General features: G+C 41.7%; 1 protein-coding gene across 3 annotated transcripts in view; it reads right to left on the bottom strand.

Annotated features, from left to right (window-relative positions):
* Positions 1 to 26,865, bottom strand: part of ARHGAP26 (Rho GTPase activating protein 26) — a 413,435-nt gene that overhangs the window by 78,225 nt on the left and 308,345 nt on the right. For all 3 annotated transcript variants that reach the window (XM_081091772.1, XM_081091773.1, XM_081091774.1), the window contains exons 19-20: positions 13,325 to 13,463; positions 2,295 to 2,448 (exon numbers count right to left, since the gene is read on the bottom strand). In XM_081091772.1, the coding sequence (XP_080947898.1) occupies positions 2,295 to 2,448; positions 13,325 to 13,463 (293 nt within the window). The remainder of the gene's footprint in view (positions 1 to 2,294; positions 2,449 to 13,324; positions 13,464 to 26,865) is intronic.

Below are 26,865 nucleotides of genomic sequence, written 5' to 3'. Positions count from 1 at the left end.
AAACAAGCTAATGGTAATCCACCACCCTTGATTCTGTGTTTTGTTTTCATCGGCATCATTAAGTGTTCCCATTCAAGGCTCTCTGTGCACTTCAAAGTGAACACTGCTGAAGGGAATGAAAGGGTCCAGAATGGAGGCTGAGACCCACCGGTCTCAGCTGGCTTCAACTGAGCCCAATCACCATGGCACAGTGTGCCGACAGACTTCACAGAATCAATTTTCTCAGGGAACATACTGTGACTTCTGTTTGCCAGGACTACCCAGCCTGTATCCATGGCCACTCAGGCAAATTCCACGCAGAAAACAATGGGAGCCATAGCATCTCACTGCCCTGAGTGACAGAAATGGTCACTGAACCTACTGCAAAGCTTGCAGGACCTGTGCCTGGCCCGTGTTTGGGGCGTGGCAAACTCTGGTGTCTGCCCTGGGATCAGCACTCCTGCCTCAGGAACAGTCTGCCTTGAGCTCAAGACTCACAGTTGTCAGTCAGACCTTCCCTGAGCTCAGCAGGACCACAGTCCTGCTAGAAACACTACACATCTACCTCTAATCCCCCTCCCAAGAATAAAGGTAGAACTGCTCCTGGCATCACCTTCCCTTTCCTAGGAAAGCCCCCCAAATCTGTAGGGAACAGCCCCCCTGTATGGTGTGAAATGAATTGAGTCACCCCGCAGTGTTTTATGTAAAACAAATCACTAGACAATTAAAAAATAAAAAGCCTAAGCCCCCTCTTCCAGGACCTGTTTAAAAGGCAACCCCTTTCTACTTAGCTGCTCAAGCAGCCTCTCTGGACACACTGTACTCAGCAGTGACTCAGGGGGCTCCCAGCCCTTAGCTGCTGAAAACAAAGATTAAAGAAAACTAGTTGGTACGACAGCTAGAATCAGAAGATATAAAGCAACCTGGGCTAGAAATTCAACTTTGCTCATGCTGAGCAACAACCTCAGCAACTGGTAGGTACAGAGATTAAACAAAACGGGGGTGCAGTGGGGAACAAGAATCTCCTTAATGGCTAGGAGCACCTGAGACATTCAGTCTGGCCATGGGGAGCCAGAGAAACTCACTGCCCATAACCTGAACACGTTAAATTATTTTGAGCTCTTAAGGCACTGGTTCACTTCTTAGTGAACAAACATATTACCAAAAAATAGGTAAGTCATTTAACTTCCTGAATATCAAGGTAGGATTTAAAGCCATTACCTAAAATGAGACCTGACTTTCTCAATGTATGATTTCATCCTAAACTGTGGTTGTGTTTTCTATATAATTACCTCTTAAGTCCACTTTAGAGTCATTTTCCCTCCCAAACCTTAATGTGCCTTAGTCCTATCTAAGGCAAAAACTGTTGGACCCATTTTGCACATCTGTAGCTATCTTAATGAGATAGAATGCTAAGGTGCTTTCATGCACACAACCTTAGCCTAGAGAGGGGCAGGAAAAGGCTCTGCTATACCGACGCCTCACCATGTAAAACAACTGCCTGAGAGCAATCTGTGGCTGAACCGCAAACTATTTTCACTAGAGAAAGGCAAAGTCAACTCTGCTTTTCCCGAGCCTTATACAACTGCAGCCTCAAAGTCCAGCTGTTCTGGTCATGGCCTCACATTCTTTCCGCAAAGGCTCCGGTTGACACGATTTATGGGGTGGTCTGAGGAAGCATGCTAAGCAATGTGAGATGAAGCCACAAGGGAGGACTTTCTGGCCCTAACAGAGTACATCCAATTTCCGTGGAGGTTTGGACAAGCAGCCCCAAAACTGCCTGTGTTGGCTACGGGTACTTGAAACCCAAGAGTGAAGCAACAATGGTGCTTCTCTTTGATAGCCTCTGTATGTGATCACAGTCACACTAAGGCTGGAGGAGCTGAAGACTCAAAGGGCTGCTGGGGGACTATTTGCTGGAAATGAACATTGTCAACACAGTCAGGGAGGAGGGAAACCAAGACAACATGAATGAAAGAAACAGACCTGGCTTGTGATCTACTGAGCTACTACAGAGCCTGGATGTTCACAAAATCAAAAGGAATTGCTTTTCATGCCCAGCAGCCAGCACAGGCAAGAGCAATAGCCATCACCAAAGCCATCTCAGCAGGATGGTAAATCATAGATCACCAAGGCCAAGAAGCAGTATGTTGTGAATAATGATTAACCCATAACAAACTAGCCAAGCTCCAAGTTTAGGGAAATTTAAATAACATTCATAGGACAATGCTCAAAGTCAGATTGGGCCTGAGAACAAATTCTCAGCAGAATTGCTGACCGAGGGCCTGCTATGGCAGGCAAGCAAACATACTTACAGTGAGTTGGGCCGGGTGGGTTTGAGCACATCCAGGTCTGGGTCACTGGAATTCATGTTGGGCTGTAAGCTGCTGCTAGAATTAAGGATGCTGTTTGCATTTGATGAGACGACAGATTCCAAGCTGGAGTTAATGATGCTGTTTCTTTGTTCCTCTGGGGAAAAACGAAAGGCCACAAGCCCCATATTAATATTATTTTATAGGGGTAGTCTGTTCTCACATATATAAAAATTTACAAATACTGAAATTGGATTGAGGTATCTGGGCCAGTGAAGCTAAACATGGGACATAGGAAAGGATGTGAATTACAAGTGGGAAAGGAATCAAAGAGGAATAGGTCACCTGAAATTTTAGAGTAAAACCCCTCCTTAGCTTGATAGTACATACCTCCTCCCCTGCCCTCCCCTTTAATTTGACCAGCCTTTTTCCTAAGAGTAGCCCTACTACTGCACCATAAGTTGTGTCTTATTTTGACTGACAGATGGTCAGAGCACAGAGCAGCCTTCATAGCCCTTTGTGTTCAACCATATCCTCTTGGTTTCTGTGACATTCACCTTTTATTCAAACACTCCTGCCCCAATGTTGTCTAAATTGCACAGACCACATCCTACCTTTGATTCTATAGCAAGTAACCATAAACATCTACTATTTGGCCATCTACTTCCTTATGACTCTGTAATCTGAATTCCTGATGCTCCCTACACATACCCTCTGGGTTGCTGTAGCTCTATGCAATTGATATTTAGCTTCAAGTTAGTTCTTTGATAAAAAGATGTGTAAGGACTACAGAGTAGTTTGCATATAAAAAACTGAGTCCAGGGTCCAAGCACTCATATTAATGCTTGGAGTGTATTACCAGGCCAGGAGGGAGAAACCTGAGTTGTCTTCAAGGCTCCACCCCTGACTGGTAGTATGGCCTCAGGCAATTTTCACTCACACTCTGCTTCTTGGCTAATGCATTTATACAATGGGGAGAGTGAGCTGTCCTGTGGATCAAGTGGGATCATTTGCAAGAATGTGCTTTGTAAACATCAGACATTGCTCAAAGAAAAGAACTTTCTTTTTGGTTAATCCTCACCCAAGGATATTGTTTTCATTGATTTTTAGAGAGAGTGGAGGGGGAGGGGAGAGGAAAAGAAACATGGATGTGAGAGAGACACAGCAATTAGTTGCTTCCAGCATGTGCCCAGACCAGGGTTGGGCATCAAGCCTGCAACTGAGGTAGTGCCCTTAACTGGAATTGAATCCGGAACCCTTCAGTCCCCAGGCCGACGCTCTCACCACTGAGCAAACCAGCCAGGGCAAAGAAAAGAATGTTCTGTTTCTTCCCCTCTTTAAAAACTTGGAACCACTACCTGAAGAAAACATTTTTGCTGTGATTTAGCTAAATGACACAGATACCACTGCTACAGCAAAACATTGGGGATTTAGGATGTCATTTTTGTCCCATATTACCAACAGATACGCCATATTGAAATCAATATGATGTTTTGAAGTCAACTGATGTTTTTAGCAATCAATTCACTTATCGCGAAATATATCTGGGTTAATCTTCACTGGACTGTTTTGAAATGAGCCAGATGTGTACCATATCCCTAAGGAGACAGACTAGGCTCACTGACATGGTAGTTTAGAGGTGGACATTTGAACTCCGGTGTCTTTAGCCGATAAAGGGGGTGATGTCATGATAAAAATACTTCTTCCCTTACACTAGCCATGTCGTAAAAGTATATTATACTTATGAAATGATGTTAGATTAATATTCACATTACACACACACACACACACACACACACACAATACCCAATGACCCCCTAATAGCTTGGCAAATTTTTAATATCATATTTAAAGCCCTACAGGAGACTTAAAAAAACACCATGAGGCTAGGCTATTGGGAGATTGCTTAACTCTAAGTAGATTTTGAAAAAAGTAGATTATTAAGTTGATTCCAGAGATTTAGAACTGTTCATATTTTAAGAGCTTAAATTCCAAACGGAAGCAACAATGAAGAAAGAGAAACCAAAAGAGTTACATTGAACTAAGACGTAGGCAGACTAATAAGGCCAGCAAATGGGAACCTGCTACTGAGAAGAAAAACAACTCTAAAATGACATAATTAGGGGATCATCTAAGGAATGGTTATGCCACTTATCAGTATGATTCAGTATAAGTAAAAATTTCCTTTGCACAAAGTACTCATATCAAATCCTGCAAGACTGTGAGGAGCCCAAGACCACCATATAAAAAAAGGGGAATATGATACTTCTTTGGGGTTCAATAGAGACATTTTCTGCTTTATACAGGAGGAGAGATTAATAGTTTTATGAATTCTAGTTTGAGGCCAAGTTGGCATGACATAATTCTCTGAGGAAACAGAAGAATATAACTGTAGCTCATATTTTTCTTGTGATTTTATTTACTTACCCATGAGAAGGTTGTAATTCTATAAATTAAAAACAGTATCTTGCTAAAAGTATATTAGTTTTTCTAAAATATTATCAGGATTTTTTTCTGCCTTACTATCCATTAGAAAAGGAGTATTTGAAATGAAACTTTCTTCAATTTTTATTTATTCAATGAATGTTTAATGAGTATCTAATGAGTAGCAAACACGGTACCCAGTTAGCAGACTCTTAAATTAATTCCTTGGTATTTTATTCAGATGCCTACTGGTATATTTATTAACTTGCATATATCTACTTAATCATATGTTTACCTTATTTGGTAGACTATGAGCAACCTAAGATTGGATATCTGACAGATAACACTTTTAAATCACAATTGGAAAAAAAACATTATATAAAGATGCTTTGCTTTATAAAATGAAATATTTTATCAGAATCCTAATGCTCATAAAAAGATTTCATTCTGAAAACTAGACTTAGATAAAGATTTTTAGAACACATCTCCTATTAGTTTAATAGACTGGGGTTCTCCATACCTAATGAGAAAGGCTGTAGCCTATGAAATATGGTATTTGTCTGAAATAAACTCACAAGGGAATGAGGATGGGGTAGAAAACGAGAATGTGACCCTCCCTGAGCTAGGAAAGTCAATAGAATAAAACAGGTGGCTACACCCAAACTGAACTTGGGGATTTCTAGCATTCCATTTACTGAAGGACATTAGAATTCTTTTTCTAAAAAATAAATTCTGTTTTAGGTTTTATTTGGGCTTATATTAAGTTATCTAGAATCTTCCACATATGTCATAACCTAAAACAAAACAACAAAAGCAAAAGGTCAGGGAAAGGAATTCATTGTTCAAGAGAACAAAATATAATTAATCATAAGATTTCATAGTTTTGTAGCCAAGACAGCCAACTATGCACCCTAAAAGGCATCCTCTTTATTGGTCTACCTGGGTAAGCCATGTGATAAGGAAAACTGGAAATCTGGCACTCTCTGACTACCCGACCATCATAGTTTCATTGGATGCAAGACCTCAGCTAGTAAGACTGGGAACTCCTAGTGGATACTTCTCAGATGAAATGCTGATAAGTCTTACTGAGGGTGAGCAAGAAGGTGAAGATTATTCCAGAGACGGGGGAGTGAGAAGAGCAACAGCAAATCAAATGTTTTAGTAGTTGTGGCAAAATCTAGAGCAGCGGTCGCCAACCAGTGGTCCGTGGACCACTGGTGGTCCATGAGGTCTGAAAGTTTGGCTATCACTGCTCTAGAGAGACCAGTTCTTAAGCATTTGAAATGAATTAAAAAAAATAAAGAGATAATGATTCAGTAATGTCACTCAAAACAGGAGGATTTTTGTCAGGTGGACAAATGAGTCCTTGCTCCTGACAGAAAAACATAATGAGAATAGGCAGCCTAAAAAGTAAAAATAAAATAAACCAAATCATTCAAATACGAGAGACAGCTGGACTTGGAGCCACTGATGATTCACACCAGCTCTGCATCTTCGTAAGAAGGTATAAGAAGGACTGATGGCAATTACATTCCTGAAGGAAAAAATTATAAACTACTGGACTGAAAAAGAAAAACAACAACCAGTTATGAGTCAAATCAACAAGATCACAGAGAACCATTTAAATGACCAAGAGAGAAAGAATGCCCACAAGTTAGGAGTATTCCTAAACTGGTGGAATTCAGTGAAAATGTTTGCCTTCCTCAAATGTGTTTGTCAACAAGAATCTCTCTTCATAGTAATCACTGAAAACAAGAGCCCAGAAATTAGGAAATGATAAAAGCAATCTTCAAACAATTGTAAACATCTATGAGTAATGTATTGGATGGTTTCAGGAACATATGTTCTACAAGGAGTGACAAACTGGATGTGGAGCTGGTCCTTAAAAATACAAACTACTCAAGGGCTGGGGCACATGTGCCCCAGCAGAAAACATCCGTCATCCGTCACAGTGACTCGTGCAGTCAGCATCGGCTCATCCATTCCTGCTTAGTCTGTGCATAGTGTCTGCTAAAGCTCCACGAATAAGTGTAAGCTACATAATAAATACAAGGCCACAATAAACAATCAAAATGTGTTCTCCTAGAACAGAAAAAGGCAGTTCTGTATGACTGGATTTTTCAGGTGTGTCCAGACTGGGACCGCTAATGTCCTTAAAAACAAAGTCCTGGTTACAGGGGGCAATGTTTTTTTGTATAAATCAGGAGCGGAAAAACATGAGTATGCAACCAAATCACTGCAACTAAAAAAAGAAAGCCACAGAGTAATTTTGGTGATATTGTACTTGTTCTGGGGGTTGCCATGGAAATCTGGGAGCTAAGCTACTTCACTTTCCATATTTACCAAGTGTCTCCTGCTTGCTCTAAATGACAACCCCACCACACACAAGAGGCAGGGTCTCTGTTTACCACAGAACCCAGAGGCGAGGCCAGGAACGCACACGCAGCGCCAAGCTAAATTCACACGTCTCGGCAGGCCTGAACAAGTCTGGCCCACTGGATGCACAGAGCTGAAGAAGAAATATGAAACACAGACCTTCGAGGTCACTTTGGGGAGATTTCCCAACATGCATGGAGGTCTTTCAGAATACAGGCTAGCATCTCATCTTTCTGGATGTCTGAGCCTCGCTGGCAAAAAGGAGGGGGAAGCTGACTTTTTTTTTAATAGCAGCTCATGATGCCTCGCAGAGCCGGAAGGGGGTAACTCTCTCTCCACATGATCAAATAGGGAGGAAAGGGAGTTGCCAGACAGAGGGAAGTTCTGTAGAGACCCAGGGGTTTATGCAAAATATATTAAGGCAAAAGGAAAATACCCAGTGGCTTTCCTGTGCACGGTGGGGAGAGAGGTGTACTTTCTCCTGGCTTGTTAAAGTTTTGCAATGAGGTCTGCAATGTGTCATCTTGACAAGATAGGATGATAATAGTGTGGCAGCTTAATGAATTTTGCAATAAAAAATGATGAGTGCACTGCAATTTCTGAGTTTACCACCTCTGGGAAACACCCAAGTTCACTGGAAGCTTGGAATCACTTTCTGAAGCAATTTTGTTTCCCTGTAACTTTGCTTTGGATACTGGTGGCGTGCCAAGCCACACGAATTCTGAGGTGGTCTGATTTCACGCTGACCCAGCCTCAGTCCCTATGATAAAAATAATCTTTAAAAGCAATTTGGGCAGTGTGTTGGTACACATGAAAACAGTTTGGGCAATGTTTTAAAAAATAATCTTAAAATGAAATTTGGGCTGTGAATAGGCTAAACAATGAGTTGATGCATGCAAATCATGGTCAATTGTTTTGACCACAGGACACAGTTCATGATGCTACAACCTGTGGCAGGCTGTCTTCAGCAAAAACCACCACTGATTTTGGTCCTGTGTGGACTGAATTTCTCTCCCCATGGCACTCAGAACAACCCTTTACTTTGCAAAGGAAAAGGATGCCAATAACACTGGATTTCAAGAGAGAATGGGGAAGTCATTGTGGCTGACCCAGGACTGAATGGTTCAGGCAGTGGGACAATGAGGCACAATGGGGATACCAGGACCTGAAACAAGAGCATTTCAAAAACCAAGGTGTACGAATGAGCCTCTAATCAATGCTGAACAGGGAGTTGAAAAATGAGAGTTAAATGGATACTCTCCCACTCACAACTTAGTCCTCTTTTCTGCCTGAGAACTTACTTTTGAGTCAAGACACTGTCCCTTTAACCTATGGTCTCTCAATATCTGAGGGAGTCCACATATCGACTACTTATATTATTGCTCATCAGAAGAAGACAATTATATACTTACATATTTTTAATACCATGGCACATTGAAAAATGGGTTTGAGATAGTAACTGAAATGTATAATTAGGAGGTTTTGTTTTTAATAAGGTAAAATGAATCAATGCATAATAAATATGCATCTTCTTCAATTTAGAAAGTACCGGAAATACAAATACCCTACCTATATTTTGGTGTGTCAACATCCAGTTTGTTTTCTATACATAGTAACATACTCACACACACACAACTTTTTCTTTTAACAAAGTGGGATAATATCATATCTACTAATGTGCTATCTACTTTGTTCACTTAGTGAAAGTGCCAGCGATCTGAGCCTACCATGTGCTTTTTTTCATTTACTGATCTTGAACTTCTTCCCTGCCAAGGGTTTTCCACAGCATCATTTTTTAATGGATGCATCAACTATGTGGTTTTCAATCACACATGGTAACCACACATAATTAAGCCAAGAGCCACATTACACCTTACAGTCTGTGTGACAATAGGAACCCATGTGGATAAGCACATCATCTGCCAAGATAAGCAGGTGTGTCCAGAGCACGCATCACCTGCAGAGGCAGCCTGAGAAAAGGCACAGGCTGCAGCCTTGCCTGCTCGGAGAAAGGCATTACGTAAGACTTTGAATAGTATGAATTCCCAGTGATTTTTCAACGAGGAAGACACACATGAGAAGTATATGAGCTACGTTCTCAACCTCTCACTGGGCCTGTCTGGGACAGGGTCCAGGAAGAATTAACTGAACTAAAAGAATTAATCAGAACTATAATCCCAGCAGCTAGTTAACATGATCCCTGTAAAACAAAGCCCAAGAATCCATTCCCACCCCCATCAACACTGCACAACTCATCCCAGGCTGCTGATGTATTTGCACTCAAGCATCAAACGGGCTCTGGTTGAGCCAGGGAGATTGCATTACCCTTCTGCACGGGCCTCTCCTGGGGAATCTGCACCTCCGGGCGGGGGGTGGGGGGGGGGTGGGGGGGGGGCGGCGAGGGCGAGTGGGGTACTTAGTCAAATGTAAGAGAAAGCTATAGCTTGATGATAATCATCGTAATTGTAGCTAATGTTTATTAGGTGCTTACTATGTTCTAGGCCCAGTGTCAAGTACTGTACATGCACTGTTTCACTTAATCACAGTAATTTCCCTCCAAGAAAGCTATTACTAGTGATGGATTTTACAGATGAGAAAAATGGCGGTTCGGACCAGGAAAAGTAATGTACTCCAGGTCTCAGAGTCAAGATGGCACAGAAACAGTGCCGGTGGGCACAGAGCTCCTACTATCAATCACCACACCAGGCCGCCCCCAATCCTGACAGACAGAGAGATGTTCTGCTAATGACAGAAGACAAGAAACCAAGATGGTGCCCCCTCTCTCAAGCCAGTGCTTCTTCACTGCTGCTGTCTTCAGCACTGCCCGGGAGCTTTTAAAATACAAATGCCTGAGCTGCAGAGCCAAGACCTGATTCAGAATGTACCATAGAGAAACCAGCCACCTGTATTTTTAACAAGCTCCTTACATGATTCAAATGCACACCCAAGAATAAGAACCAGTATTCCAAGCAATATATTTCCACACCTTGGTGGATATACTAAAAATCTGGGACAACATAAGTGATAAATGTCACCTTGCAACTTCTTAGAAGAAATCTAAAAGGTACGAGACCTGGTTGCTTGTTTCCTCTAATCCCGGGCTCTACCTTCTACATTTGTTCAGAAAACTAAAAGTACAGTTTGCTTGTCAGTGCCTTTCACCTCGATATACCAGTGCAATGTCTGCTGTATGGTATACCTGCATGGAAACTTGGAGATTAAACACTAATATCCTTTGCTACCCTTCGTCTGGCAGCACAGTTGAAAAACCTGGCAAGGTGACCCTCAGGAGCCTCCTCTCCAGGAAGAGGGAGGCAGCTGACAATCTGAGGCCGGAAGCTTTGGCACAGAGTCACTTCTAAGAGAAAAGGATGGGCTTCAACTTCTGTACAGAGCAGGGGCCCTGCGGAGAGATGGGGGAAAACGTGTGCTGATGCGGAACAATTGGAGCCCCTCAAACGGAAGCACCAAGCAAACTACTCTGGGAGTTTCAGGAACTGAAGAGAGGGCTGACCCGTGGAAGACTAAGGAGATAATAAACTGCAAGTACATCACCGAGGAGAAAAGGCATAAATGGATTCAAAAGAGGCAGATACGCAGACATAAGAGGAAATGAGGTTCTGAAAAGTCATATGCCAAGTTTGAAGGTAGAGGAGAGGTTTTGTGTGTGTGTGTGTGCGTGTGTGTGTGTGTGTGTGTGTCCACACAAGCATGATCTCTCTAACAAGGTACATGCTCTGTGGCAAGAATCTGAAGAAAGGTAAGGTTACATCACACCTGGACAGGTATCACAGCATGAAACCATGCACAGCATGTTTATATCACCGAGTGCCTACAGTGATATAAACAACCAACTAATAATATCTGAACCCAACTCCAGTCAAGTGGACAAAAGAAACGTGACTTTTTATATCTGCATTAACAGGAAGAATCTGAATCAGTCAAAATTTTTTTATATATATATTTTATTGATTTTTTACAGAGAGGAAGGGAGAGAGAGAGTTAGAAACATCGATGAGAGAGAAACCTCGATCAGCTGCCTCCTGCACATCTCCTACTGGGGATATGCCCACAACCCAGGTACATGCCCTTGACCGGAATCGAACCTGGGACCTTTCAGTCCGCAGACTGAGGCTCTATCCACTGAGCCAAACCGGTTTCGGCTGAATCAGTCAAAATTTTAGAGCAAAGTCTATGGACTACAAACTGTGGTACATACTCCACGGGCAGAACACAAGGCGATTCTGGGGTTGGATGTGGATGAACATTCTTAACTTAATGGTTACACATCTATTTTCCTATATATTAGGGAACAGTGAGACCATCAAACTTATGTTTTTGGAGCTTTTACTGAGTAGGAATAGGCCATGTAAAGAAGTGAGTTGATTTAAAGTTGATGTAAAGACATGTATTAAACACAGTGAATGAGTTATGTGGCTGTGGCATAAAGAGTGAATGAAGGTCTATGCAAAGGATTCAGGTTTGGGAAGTAGGGAGCTAGGTATAGAAAGAGGCCTCACACTGAAAAACATTGTCATTACTGAATATACAATTATTATTATGGAATACACATTATGGAAATGCAATTTCCCCCACAAATCAGCTGTGAGATCTTTATCTATATTTGAATTCCATAGAGTAAACTCAGCAAAGAGCTTTGATAAATCAGTCTTCTGTCTTTGTCCATAGACCAGACAAAGGGAAGTGTAAGGTGTGAAGACTTTATTGTGCATTGTCACCTGTTCATCTAACCCTGATGGGTGGCCAGATTACAACCTAGGAGGGGCGAGTGCCAGTAGAACCTTCCAGCTCCTGGCCCAGTCTTCCTCAGCATCAACTCACCCAACTCCTCCTATTGTCCTCTCTAAGCCAGGAGAGCCATTCTAATTTCCCAGAAAAACGGAGGGATTCTGAAACAGATTACTAAAAAGAATATTCACCTACACACATCTATATACTTTCAATGAAAATGTTTCTTTTGAAATGTTTCTTCTCTGAGAAATGGGGGGAAAGCTAAAACCCCACGAATATTCAAGCATATGGAGATTTTGGTCTTGTTTTCAGGGAGCATTTACTAACATTTGGAGGAAAGAGGTATTGCTTCACCCTCTTCCCGTCTCCCACCCTCTGTTCGCCATCTGCAGACAGGGCCAGCAGTTGGCTCTGCAGCTTAGGCAGGTCTGCTTTCACACATCCTTAACTTTCATCCCCTGCCTGTGAGATAAAATTAATCATGGGCAAGGATCTAATTGATGTTCTCCTGATCTCCATCTTTTTCCTACATGCTCCCAGAGTATGCTTCTAGGCTGGTCCCAGAGCTGCTTTTGCTTCAGTCTCATCATAACCTCGGCACTATGGAAAGCGTAGCAGCATTTACCAGCACTGTCTGATCTGTCCCAATCTGCACTGTACACGTTTGTACAAAACATGAGGTGACCATGGCTCTCCTGGAAACCCGAGAAGCACATCACCTCAGTCTTGTTCGTGGCAGATGTGGGTGTGGCCAGGCCTTTTCCAAGCCTTTGCTGGTACATGTGGAGGAACCCAGGCCATGTGGACACCACAGTGAGAATGAGCCAAGCTAGACAGTCAAGAGGAACACAGATTATCATTTGAAGGGAAGCCAATCCAGGTACAGGGTCAAAGCCCTAAAATTGTGCATATCCATTGACCTAGAAATCTTTCCAGGAATTTATCTTAAGGAAATGATCATGACTATGAATAGATTTAGCTACAAAGATCATAACAGTAGCTTTATTCATAAATGCAAAATATATGAAACACCCAAATGGTACTAAATACACCAAGGTACAGCCGTATTATGGGATACTGTGACATCTTTAAATGCATGATGTTTGGGGTGGAGGGGTGGTGAAGATTTGTTTTCAGGCATCATGATAAGGAAAACCATCACTTTTAAAATGCGAGGGGCTACTAAAACTCATTTTTGTAACAAAGGAAGAGAAAGATGCCAATCCTGATAAGGAGCCTCTTCTCTTCAAGGCAAAACAGGTCATTATTCCACTTTGTGTTTTGTCCTTGTAGTGATAATAATTACAGCCCTCCACAGCATTTACCGTGGCACCTTGGATGGCACAGTGCAACACAGTCCTCAAGGACACAAAAGGCAGAGGCCCACAGAGAGGCCAGAGGTGTGGCCCCCAAGTAGCCAGAGGCAGAGGTGGCAAGGGATGTCCCTGGGGCATCACCCTAGCCCTGAGCACAGGACTCACGTTTCTCTGTCGACTGCATAGCATGGAAGAGCGTCAGGGGCCTCTCGCTGCAGGACGGGGGCTTGGAGTCACCACTCTTCTTCCGAGACAGGTGCAGCTGGGCATTGGTGAGAGGCATTTCAGGCACGGTGTTAAATATCTGCAAGCATAATTGCACAGGATGGTTACAGGCTGCCGTGAACTGGGGAGAAAGCAGAACCAGTACAAAGGCGGGTGGTGATGTCTAAGATCAGCAACAAACCTTGAGAAGACCGCCACTGTTTGCTCAGGACTTCATTTTAATCATCTCAAGGAACTGGGTTAAACCTTCTTGTTAGGAAGTGTATCCCAGAGCTCCATAACATTTACTTCCATCTCTAACCCCTTCTCCTATTTTTCCGCTGATCTTTTTGTTCTTCTCTCCAGGGGACATGGGAAAAATCTGTGCTAAATCTAAACCATTGGCTGTTAACAAGGCTTCAAGTTTTGTGACCACCTTTGTGCAGAATCAGAGTGTGAAATATGCATTTAAATAACACTCCAAACAGAACTCCAGTGCACACTGGGCATCATTTCTTCATCGGTCCTCAGTCATCTTCGGCGGGGCGGGGGGGGGGGGGTATCCTTTCTAGTGTTATCTTTGATGCTGAGCAATTTTTTTTCTTATTTATAAGGGGGGGGGGTAACTTGTTGTTTTTCCTTGTGATGATAAAAGAAATATATAAATACTACAGGCAATTTGAAAAAAACATCAAGAAGAAAACAGAAAAACTCTCCCAATTCTAGGAAAACCACTATTAGCTTTTGAGTTTTATTTTCTTGTAAACATTTAAGCTTTTATTTTTTTAAAAAAAGTCCAAGGTAAAAAACAAGAAGAAAATGTTAGACAAAATCATGACAACTCTCATCTTTTTTTCTACAGACACAAGGACAGCAGAATTATTATAATACATACCACTTATATGGTTAGTTAGCTTGATTACAGTAGCCACCGTTCAATGTTGGTTCCCTAGGGACCTGCCACTGCATGTGTTCACGGGTGGCTCATTCAGTGCTCAGTGACCTGAGCAATAAGTACTCTCCTCACCATTTATAATGAAGAACTGAGGCAGAGAGGTTAAGCTGCCACAATCAGATATAACTTCAGATGACCACATAGAAACCCATGTCCTTAGAATTTCCAGATTCATTTTTCAATGCATAAAATAATAACAGCAGCACTAATTCATGCAATCAAGAAAGATCTTTCAAGCATCTACTTTACGCCAGGCACATGTTACCTGTGGTTAGAGTTTGCATCCAGTAGCTGTGATTTGTTTAGTCTTTGCCATGCCAGGCACCAGGTTAAGTGCTTTGTACTGGTTATCTCACTTAATGTTAAAGAATACTTTTCCATAATGATGATTATATTCTTTATACTGTTTTGCATCCTATACATTTCATTCAACATTACATTGTGACATTTCCTCCTTCATTAAACAATCTTCTAACACCCCGACTATATTAAATCAATATTTATCGATCCTCTCATTATTGTCACTTCCTCTTTAGAGCTAGCCTCCTACTGGATTTTCTCTTTTCCGACAGTCATGAATAATAAGAGGATGATGATGGCAGCCCAATCCCTTAAACTATGGGTGTCCCTAAACATATCAGAGTCTTTGTCATGGCTTTCTCTCCTTCATGTGTGCATTTAGAAGAACTAAGAAGCTGATAATATAGGAAGCAAAGTCATAAGAATGATAAGAATTTCAGCTCAAACAGCTGCTCTCCATGGGTTGGCAGGTCCTTGGGCTCCAATGATGCCAGCCAGCTGGTTCAGTCCATCTCATTCCCAAACACAGCTGTCTGAAAACAGCATTATCATATTTTCCCCAGGGGACTGAATTTTCAACAAAATAAACCGAATCACAACATAGCTAAGTTCAACTAGGGCAAGGGAGTAAGGGGAGAAGGGGACTTCACGCAAAAACAACTGAGATCATTTGGCTTCCAGAGGAGTTGGCATCCCTAAAAATAAGTACCAGTGCTATACATGTCCCCAGTCTCTTTTTGGGTGTCTGCAGGGTAAGAAAAGAGAAACTATGGTTGTTGTTGAGCTCAAGGACCACAACCTCTAAGAAGCTTTCTCTTCCCTTTACTTTGATCCCCAAAATAAGCTGAACCATGGCTGCTCCTGGGTGACAACCTGCCCATGCACCGTTATCATTGATATTTAAACACTGTTCCTTTCGATGAGTGTTCACATCTGCCCGGTCAACTCAACACAGCAAACAGGCTGAGCATTCCACAATGAGAGATTTCCTGACCAGCACAGCTAAGGAGAGGAGAGGCCAGGGCAGGAACCTGGGGCTGAAGTAACTAACACCTTCACTTTCCATGCCCTCAGCAGTCATTATTCATTCAGCTCAGCTTTTCTAGCCAGTCCTGACTATAGAGGCCAGAGGCTCCAAACCCACAAGGATGTATTTCAACAAATAATGGTGTCTCTTAGAACCCTTCTGCCTCTGGCCTCAAGTACAGCGCATACAGCAATTCCTACCTAGAAACATTTTAAATGAATTCAAACTTAGTGATAGGCCTCTGTCCTGTTATACTTGGTGTCCCCCAGGTTTTGTCTCTCTTTTCTTAACAAGTTACTGAGAATGAGATCCCCACCAACTACAATGGGAACAGTTAAATTTCAACTGTAACCAAAAATGTGAGCACTTGCCTTCTCCTAAAACTGTAGTAAATGCTAGAGAAACAAAGGAGAGTAAATTGTAAGGAAGGACCGTGGATTTAGACAGACGCCTGAAAATTGTGCTTATACACATCCATGCAGGGTGAGACAGGAGAACATATTATGTTTCATTGGCTGTTTCATCTAAGTCAGGAGTGGAGAACCTTTTTTATGGCAAGGGCCATTTGGATATTTACAATATCATTTATGGACCATACAAAATTATCAACTTGAAAATCAAGCTGCTATATTTGGTCAAACATTTAATTAACTCACCCCTAATGCCTTGGAAGGGCCAGACCAAATGATTTCTCGGGCCTTATGCGGCCCTTGGGCCAGACGTTCCCCACCCCTGGTCTAAGAGCATATTAGAATACACTCTAGAAGGAGATTTTCACTGGGGGGAGTGCTACCATCCTGAAGGCCAGTTCTCTTCACCATGAGCCAGGCCCTAGCCTCAGATGATAGGGCCATACTCAGGCTCAAGTGCAATGGTGTACAAGTGAGCATGCTGCAGGGTGTAAAGGGTCAGACATCAGACTATCACCACTGTCGTAACAAGTTTTCCCAAGTGCAAGGGCATTTTGTAAATCAGACTACATCAGAGCAGATGACATGAACCTTCATCAAAGAGTCTGAGAAATCATTCCCCAAATTACTGTTGCTCATTTAACCCTGAAACTTGAATATATGAAGTTGTTTAAAAGCTGCTCCTTGTCTGGCCACCTTCTAGCCAGGCCAAGAGTGTGGCCTCCGTACTAAAAGCTCCAGTTGGAATTCTGATGGGAAACTGATTTATTCACAATATTGTTGGTTATTCCAATCCTATTTTGTTTGGAAGAGATACTTTCAAGAGAATGAAATGAAGTTCCCTTCATTCTTTGGGGAAGAATAACAGTACCAATGAGTGATGGATGGGAAAGCTTATATAATCTATGAGAAATGGATTTATGAAGCTCTATCACGTGGCTGGAACAACCTACTCATTTCACAGGGCCTTTCCAAGTTAACACAAAAGGGAAGGGAGAGTTGTGCTAGGCCACAAGGCCCTTGTTAATTCTGCCCAAACTTACGAACTAATTCTGATTTACTCAGGAATGCCTTAGGAATAAGTTATTAGGAAGACTGGAAGCCTTCTGGAAGCTACTGGGGAATACGACTGTAAAATAAAAATAGAACTCTGGATAACTCTTCCAAGTACCCCAATTTCAAGCTTCCTATATACGGAATTAGCAGAACCATAAATTCCAAGCCTTGCAGCAGAGTGGCCAAGTGTGGCTAGGGCCTCTGCAGTCAGACTGACTGGGGCTGAGTCCTGGTTCTGCCTCCTCAGTGGGCAACGACCACAGCTACAAAGACCTCACCGTCACTGTCACATCACCACAAAAATATAGACTAGGAAACTGCAGTCATTATATGGGCAGAAAGCAAACAGGCTTTGGAGCTAGACAAACTCTGGAACTCTTGAAAATGGGGATCTAACACCTGCCCTGCAGAGCAATTGAAATGATAATGCACATAAAATGCTTAGCACAGAACTGGGCAGAGATCAGCAGGAGGCGAGGGGGTATAAAAGATAATAAAAAGAACCAAGATCATTAGAGTGCTTATCATCTTAAGTTATTTACACGGGTTATCTTATTATTTTACTCACAACAACCCTACAAGGGAGGTACTATTATTCTTGCCATCTGGTAGGTGAGGAAACTGAGACTCAGAGTAACTGATTAGTCCAAGGTCACACAGATGAGTACAGCTGAATGGACTTAGCTTGACTTTGTGTATCTTAACCACTAGTGGTCTTTATAGCGACTATTATTTTGAGAGACAGAAGACAAAACAAAAAAGATCACATGATTTTAGTGTCTGACAGATCTCATTTTATCATTTACTAGCTCTGTGACTTTGAGGAAGTTACATAACTGACCTTCAGATGCCTCATCTATAAAAAACCAGGACTGTGGTGAGGACTGAAGCGCCTAACACAATTTGACGCTCAGTGTTAAAAAGACATTATTGCATTCAATAAAAAAGTCTAAGTAGGGAAATAACTGGAGACTCAACAATGAATTATTTGCAGTCGGGACATGAGGATTTAATTTATAAGTGCAAATTTAATTACTGCTCTTTGCAAAACATCGATCGTAACTGCTTACAGCAATGTTAGAATTTGATGTTCTTTTTCCCTTGTGTTGCCTACAAAATTCAAATTTCACAGGCCTCCCCCTCAAGCCCATCTTGACAATGTAGACCACTGACATTTGTGGAATTTGTTCTCCACATGTCTCATACATATTTTACACCTCTTCTAATCCCATCCGTCACGTGCCCCTGCAATTTACAAGAATGAGAACCTCCCTATAATGTGTGAGGCATACTCTTTATTATGTGCTGTGATTTTTATGGGAGGAAAATTAGGTCACGATGAAGAGTTCTTGGTCTATAACTGCAAAGTAGTTCTGAGGCAATAAATCAACGACAGGGACCTGGGATTAAACAGCAAAACAGAAAGGCTTCTCTGAGAGAAGAGACTAAGCATTTTCTTGAGACACTAATGCATCGGGGTCCCGAGTAATAATGAGTAATAACAAGCATGGGCTTGTTTAACCTGGAGTGTCTGCTTTGGGAGTGGAGGGCTAAACCTACTGAGCAGGGCTCACACACTGCTCTTTCTCATGACAGATTGTGGAGAGAAACTGCGCAGGGCACGAGAGCCACAACCCAGTGCCTTCCTTCTGGAAGCTAAGCTAGTCTCAGCAGGGCTCACTTATTGCTACAGTTAAGAAGCCAAGTGCAGAGGCTGCAGCTACACAGAGGGTTTTTAGGGACAGTTGTAAGTCCAATGTCCTGTTGATATCAGCATTTTGGCAGAAGGATCAACAATTTGAGGGAGTTTTATTAAAAATCCCTCAGAAGGAACCAGTGCCATTTGGTTAATGGCCTGGGTAATCCATGGGATGCTGTGATTGTCCCTAGCACCCGAAAGACTCTATGTCCTGTTATCTTTGTTGACAGAGAATAGGATAAAATACAACAAAATTCCATCTTTATTTGAGTAACATTAAAGGAGCTTCACAGTTCAAACAATGATCTGTTATCTAGGGCTTATTGAAGGGAACATACATGCTCAGATGCACAACCTTACTTATCACATTCATGAAGAGCAACTTGCACAGCACTTGACACTTAAAAAGGGAAACAGGCCTAGGACAGAAGCATTCCAGCCCAGCATACAAGTAAATCTAGATTACCTCTAAACCTAACACGGAGAGGACCAAAAAGAGTTCACTCAGAAACCAATGGAAGAAAAGGCAACAAAAACTAAAGAAAGTAAAGCCCTAGCTGGTGTGGATCAGTTGGTTAGAGCATGGTCCCCTACACCAAAAGGTGGGTTTAATTCCCAATCAGGGCACATACCCGGGTTGTGGGTTGCCAGAAATTGTTCAAATTAATTGCATTTTATTAATTGATGTACATTTTGTACATAAACTACAGCACTTGTGAAATGGATTTCAGTACTGCCAACAGATCAAGGAAGTCTGGTGAGCCCCAATCAACTCTATCACAACAATTGCATTGAAAAATACTACCATTTGATTGGGAATGCAAGGTTGTTTAGGATTTGGTGCTTATCCTAAGTGTTAAGTGGGGTGTTCCATAGTTGTTAGGTCTTCTTGATATATAAGATTAAAAGTTAACATGTTTTAAAGAGGCACTGATCTTTGGGCATTTCTAAGAATTAACAGCTCAAAGATCAACAACCCTAGCCCTTCCAAAGCAAAGGGTTAGACTGGGAAAAGATCATGATAATTTATTTTGTAAAACACCAATAGGCATTAAAGGGACCATACTGATAAAAGCATATGGTATGTGGGCACGTAAGAATACTGTATCTTGCTTCATGTGCAGAAATCCTTTTGAGTATCACAGTCAAAAGAAGTATTGTGAACTGTTACAAAACAAGTGGGTCCAATCGTACTATGATATGGTGGCATTTAACAGGAAGATGTAAGAGATTCACACATATATTAACCTGAGATTTTATGTTTCACCAAAACTTTGAAAAGAGGCCATTTGTTTTCTTGTTCTTCCTAGACATCTAAATTTTTCAGAATCCCTGGCAAGATTACTATTATAAAAGGAAAAGCTTTCAAGAAATAGCAGCATCTCTGGGCTTTGGGTATATTGGGCAATATAGCATTCAATATTTTTTTAAAAAATCTTAACTAGAAGAATATAAATATTGGTAACTTCCACTATAAGTCCAAGTATTTGGCCTACTTGATTTTTTAAGACAAAGTTGTCCATACAGAAAGAGAAATTTTCAATGATTGATCATTACCTTAAAACAAGCATGGAAACAGCCAAAATCTTTGCACTTTGAACTTTCAACTCTGAATCCTGACCACCAGTATAGAGCTCTCATATAATCCAAGTACAGTCCCAGATAGGAGTCACTGATGGGAAATGATGCCATGACCTGGTATTTTCCTTTGGGCAGTCTGGCCAGGAGAACCATTCGGATCTACCTCTGCCCTAAATTAAGTAAAGGCTATAGGTCAAAGGTTATACTCTCTGAGTAAGGCATCTTATATATAGCCACAAGTTTACAACAGTATGGTCAACTGTATTGTTTGCTATTTATTGAGTCAAGGAGTGATTTTGATCTCAAGGATCAGAGCCAATCTGTTCAGATCCCTAGGATGTCTTTCTAAAATGCTGATGTAATCATCTCCTCTACTTGGAAACCTCTGACAGCTCTCATTTTTCAGGCTCCCACTTCCTAGCTTTCAAGATCCTTGACAAACGGCTAAATCCAGCTGCCTGGCATTACCTCCCACTCCTTGTTAACATATAACCTACAGTTCTTTCATAGCCACATCGTTTTAATACACACAAACTGATGCATGTTGATTAACTGACTAATGTTCCTCAGGACGGTTCCTGTGGCCACTCTTTCTCTGCCTAGAAAATGTCTTTTTGTGTGTCAGAGTCCACACAAGCAGAATTAAATATTTCTCCTCAGGGTGCCATATACTTTATTCATCTTACTGAATGTCACTTAGCACCCTGTATTATGGCTAGTTATACCCTGATAAAACATGAGACCCTTGGAGAAAAAGGTTTCATCTTATTTATATTTGACCAAGAGTGGATGTTCAATAAACATTTATTGTATTAAGTAGAGATGAACTAAAATAGATTTTAATAGCTTGGCCTGTTAAAGCAGTTCCTTGTTTCTCTCCTAACAAGCTGTTTTTTAAACTCTCTGTACTTCAGGTTCACAATTTGTAAAATAGAGATAAAAATATTGACTTTACAGTGTTGCTATGAAAATGAAATGATATGGATATAAAGCTGCTTAGCACAATATCTTGAGAACAATAAGCTATCAGTAAAAGTTAGCCATTACTGTCATGAATAGTATTACTTCTAGTCTGTGTATATTAAAAATATCCATTATCTTCAACTAAGTAAATAAATCAGGATGTACTACCAACATGCAAAAAGAAAAAGCATCATGAGCCCCAAATATAATGTCCTATCTCCTGGCGTTTTCCTCTGTGCCTCTGCTTACACTGGGGCATTTACTAGTATTTCCTACAATTGTTCCATACATTGCACCCCTTGCCTGGTCAGTTGGGGAGGTGAAGGATGATTTCTGAGCATTACTGACAGGGCATGTAGTTAGTGTGCTGAATGTGACCTCACTGAAGGTCTGTGTGAAACACACCAATAAGGCTCCAAGAAAGGAGATGCAGGTGGGTTCTCTGTGAAAAGACATGCTCAGAAGGGGATGTTTCTGGACACAGAGCATGTGCTGTCTGGAGGATGTATAGGATGTGCCAGTGACAACATAACTCATCCTAGGCACATCCTCATTTCTAACCCTTGGAGCTAAATGTCCAGTGTTAGTCCTTAGTAAACAAGAGGGGAGAGTAAAGTGGGAAGGAGGGATGGAGGGAGGGAAAGAGAATACTATATGCTTTAGTTGTTAAAATACAAGCCCTTTTCCTTCTCTTAAAAAAATATTTTAGCAAGTAAATAATCTGAATTTTCTAGCTAGCATGTATCCCCTGGCCCTCTTTTTAAAATGTCGAAGTGACTGAAGTAACACTCTGTTCTAGGCTCAGGCTTTGATAAGACTTGCCCCTTCTGTGTTTGCTTGCTCTCTTGGAAGTTTGGCCTAGACTACTGCACAATGAGAGATCACACGGGGAGAAGAGAGGCTCTGTGGAGGAGGATCAAGATGTCCCAGCCAAGAGCCACTACCAAGGTCCCGGACATGTGGAGTAAGGCATCCTGGATCCTCTAGTCTCAGTCAAACAATCCCAGCTGATACCATATGGGCACACCTAAGCCCTCTCAGAATTGTCAGGGGGAGAAAAAATCACTACTGTTTTAAGTCACAGTCTTGGACATGATTTGTTATGTAGTGATGGACAACTGAAATAGGCATCTTATAATTCTCTCCCTCTCCATCTCCCTCTCCCGTGCCTACATGTCTGGGTTTCTACATTCTCTTTTACTACTGTTTTCTACTTATTCTTGGATCCCTCCCAATTTTATTCCAAGGCACAAAAGCAAATATCGTATGTAAACTAGTCTTACTTAATGAGAGAATATTATGCCAGTAACTATGGCGGATATCACTTAATATCTATATTAGGGCTTGTTTCAAGCAAGAGGGCATATGCTATCATACGCTTCTTGTTGGGGGAAGGGATGAAAAAGTGCTGTTGAAAAGCATTTCTTCAAGTGTGGTTTCAGGATTTTGGCCAACTTCTGACACTACGGTTGGAAAATTAGTCACTCCAGAACCTTTGTGAATGTATGTTATGGCCAAGGCCAAGGGAATGCTTATTAAATATTGTTATCTAAGATTTAAATGGTATGAATTACATATAAATTAAAGTCTCTGACAATGTTCATAGAAGGACATAAAAATTCTCTGGATTTGATGGCTGAAGTTCAGTTTTATTGGCAGGAGATTCAAAGCCTTGTCTCCAGAAAGTCAGAGGCCAGAGTATGGCCATGGATGCTTAGGATTCCTGTGAGGTAAACATCAAGGCTTCCAAAGGAGGCCAAGGCAGCAGCTGCTCACTTTATACCATACCAGGCCTGAAGATACATTTAAAAAGGAGCCAAGCTGCCTTACTCTAAGTTGTTTTTACCAGGAAGGCAAACCTGAATATTAAGGATGTTCTCCCTTGAATAATGCACATATACATCATGGGTCTGAAAGTAAAAACCTCTATTAAGGGCGTATATTAGCTCCCTCAGGACTGGGGACATACACTCTGGTACAGCCTTCACCCAGGAATGTTCTCCCTCACACTCCTTCATCAGCTCCCACAGGAACATGGACCTCACTGTGATTCATCCCACTCTCTGGCTTAACTAATGCAAAAGAACATAGAACTAAGCACTGCAATCCTCTTAAAATGCACCTCACAAGTCCACAGCAGAGAGTCACAAAATGTACAATTCAGCCAACTAGATGAGTCTCCTCACCAGTTCTTGCCCATATACTTGCAGGTCTGGCCATGCATTTCACATTTCATTTCTATTTCTAGATTTTGTGCTCAAGGCAGGATAGCTGCTTGTCTACACAAGTTTCAATACTGTTATTAGCAATATCCGGTGCTTTTTTCTGTCGTGCTTTCAAATATGTTTTCTGGTTTGAAGGCCTAAGGACCCTAAAAAACAGCTACAGTTCAAACACCATGAGATACTTCCTGCTATAAGCTTTTTTTTTTTCCTTTTAGGGACATGAAACATAATCAAATTGCTTACTCTTTACCACTTAATATTATTTTATTTAAGAAAAGATTAAGTTATAAAATGCACTATTTTGGGAGAAGGGCACATGTGACATCCAGGGATGGACTTGAGCTCTATTTTCAGAGGATTCTATTGAGACTGCTAAAAACAGTGGTTTATACCTACTGGACCTTACTACCCACCAGATTCTTGGTTAAATCCTTTAATAAATCATCTTAAAACCAATGGAAGGACTGTGGCACACTAGCTAGATGGTCACCAAACTTGCTTCCCTCTTCTCTGAGTATATGGTTGGGCTGCTTTCCCAGCCTCCCTTGCAATTAGATGTGGCCATGTGAATTCTGGCCAATGGAATGCAGAAGAAAATATGGAAAGCATCATCTAGGCTTGGCCCATATAAACTTACCCAATCTCCTATGTTCTCTCATGCTTCCCCCAGCTGCCTATTGCAGTGATCTGCAGAGCAGAGGCAGAGCTACACGATGGGAGGGACCTGGGTTACTGAATCACTCACTATACAAGATGCCTGCAGTGAACTGCTATGTGAGCAAGAGATCAACTTTTACTGATATTTTGGGGTTGTTTGTTACAGCAGTTAGACTATACTGAAAGTATTTTTTAAAATAAGCCTAGAGAGGTTAAGCAGAGGAGTAAGAGGAAGCATATTTGTTCAAGGTCACACGGCGAGTAAGAGGTAGCATATTTTAATCCAAGCGCTTTGTCTTTAGAAACCATATTATTAACTGCAGTTCGATTATCTCCCCTCTATACAAGTTCATTTTTATCAGACATAACAAACTTCTCCCATACCTGATTTATTATATTTGAAGGAGGTGGTTGGAAGGAGGCCCAAAATTTTGGATAAAAAGAAGATAATCTCTTCAAAAAAGTCATTTGATTTCTGTATCTCTTTATTAACCATGGGAGAGGGAGGCCGTGCTGCTTACACAACTTTGCAGAATACCCTCACTACTTGTGAAAGTTTACATCAGAGGTTCTTTAGTAGTTATTAATGCTCTATAACAACTTATGACCAAAAAACGTCATAAGTTGCTTAAAACCTACTTACTCCCTGCTTCTGTGGGTTAAGAACTCAGGAGAGGCTTAGCACGGTAGTTCTGACTCAGGGTCTCTTACGAGGTTGCCCTGAAGATGTCAGTCAGGGCTGCATCATCTGAAGGTTTGATCAGGGTTGCAGGATCCACTCCTAAAGCAGCTCACTCACGTGTCTGGCAAGTTGGTCTGGTTGCTGGCAGGAAGCCGGTTTCCTCCCCACAGGGCTGTGGGGCTGCCTTTACAACACAGTAGCTTGCTTCCCGCTCAGTGAGCCCGTCCAGAAACCAAGGCAAATGTTACAAGGTCTTTTATGACTAGTCTCCAAAGTCACACTCCATTACTTTTGCAAAACCTTACTGATCACAGTGGGATCACTATTCCTATTGATCACACTGGGATCAATATTGGAATCTCTTATTCCCCTTGAAGGGGACTACACAATGGAGTGAATATCAGGAGACCAGGGTCCCTGAGAACTATTTGGAGGCCAGCTACCATAAGAGCCCATTCACAATATATGTGCTGGGTGCCTACTGAGAACCTGGGAACCAAGCAGTGAACAAAACTGACTAGAGTTTCTGCTTTCATGAAGCATACATTCTCGTGGAGGTCGCAAAGGCAACAGATCAAATCAGTAAGTAAATTATACAGTATGCTAGGAAGTGGTAGGTGCTATGGAGAAAGAGAGAGAAATCAGGATCAAGGGGAGGGCGTGAGTGAGGCTGGGACTGCTTGCAATTTTAAATACAGAAATCTAGATGGGACTCACTTAGAAGGCTTGAAAGAGGTGAGGAAACATGCCGTGTAGTTATATGAAGGAAGAGTGTTTCGGGCCTGGAAATAGCAACTGCAAAGGCCTTAAGGTAGGAGGGGGTGCCGGGTGTGGGGAACAGCAAGGCAGCCCAGGTAGGAAATGAGATGAGGCAGTAATAGCAGGGAAAGCAGAGACCATGTGGGACCTTCCAGGCTCTTGTAAGGGCTCTAGCTTTCACTCAGTGACATGGAAAGCCCCTAAAGGGTTCTTAACAGACAACTGATTTGATTTCACTTAAATTTAAACAAATCTCACTCTGGTGGCTGATATCAGAATAGACAAGCCAAGGGTAAGAGGAGGGAAGCAAACAAGGAGGCTCTAATAAAAATCCAGACACGAGACGATGGTCGCTAACGTTAGAGTGTTATTAGTGTAGGCGGTGGTGAGTGGTCTCGATTTATTTGGCAGGTTATCTAGCAAAATTAATTCACCATTCTAGGTAAAGATTTACTTAGAAGGAGCACATTTTTTATTTGACACCAGAGCTGTGGCTGTCAAATGGTGCCCCAGGGGACCCTGCAGCTTCTGAGAAGCTACCTAGGGATCTGCCATGCATAGCTGCGGGGGACAGATGAGTGAAGCATCATGCCCCTACCCCAGTGTTATGAGGACAACTCTGTGGAGTGAGGGAGGTCTTCTTAAGAAAGACCAAAATGTCCTAAAGGAAAAGACAGACCACACACACACATGCACACACACACACACACACACACGCACACAAACATGCATACGCATATATAGAAATAATACACCATTTATATAACTGAAAGGCAAACTTCAGATTAGGAAAAATATTTGCAACACTAATGAAAATAGTTTAATGTCACTTATAGTAACTATTATAAACTCATATGAGGACAACCAAGTAAAAAAAAAAATGGGCAAAGGAAATCTTCAAAATGAGACTTAGACTAGCACCTTCTTCACTGGATTGTTGTAAGGGTAAAAAGGCAACATATGTAAAGGACTCAGCACCGTTCCCACTACAGGACAAATGCTGTCGCCACCATAACTACTGTTGTTGCAGCTGCCATCCTGAGATTATCATTGCTGCCATCACTGCCACTACCAGCAACTTCATCATCATCATCACAGTTCTCATTAGCAATGTGAACACCAGTCAACTCTGAATGCCAGTTCCAACTCAGCCTCCCCCAAGGCAAATTCTTCAGTGCCCAATTATAC

The sequence above is a fragment of the Myotis nattereri genome, assembly GCF_964212035.1.
Source record: "Myotis nattereri genome assembly, chromosome: 5".
NCBI lineage: Eukaryota > Metazoa > Chordata > Mammalia > Chiroptera > Vespertilionidae > Myotis > Myotis nattereri.
This window is presented reverse-complemented; position numbering and strand designations above follow the sequence as displayed.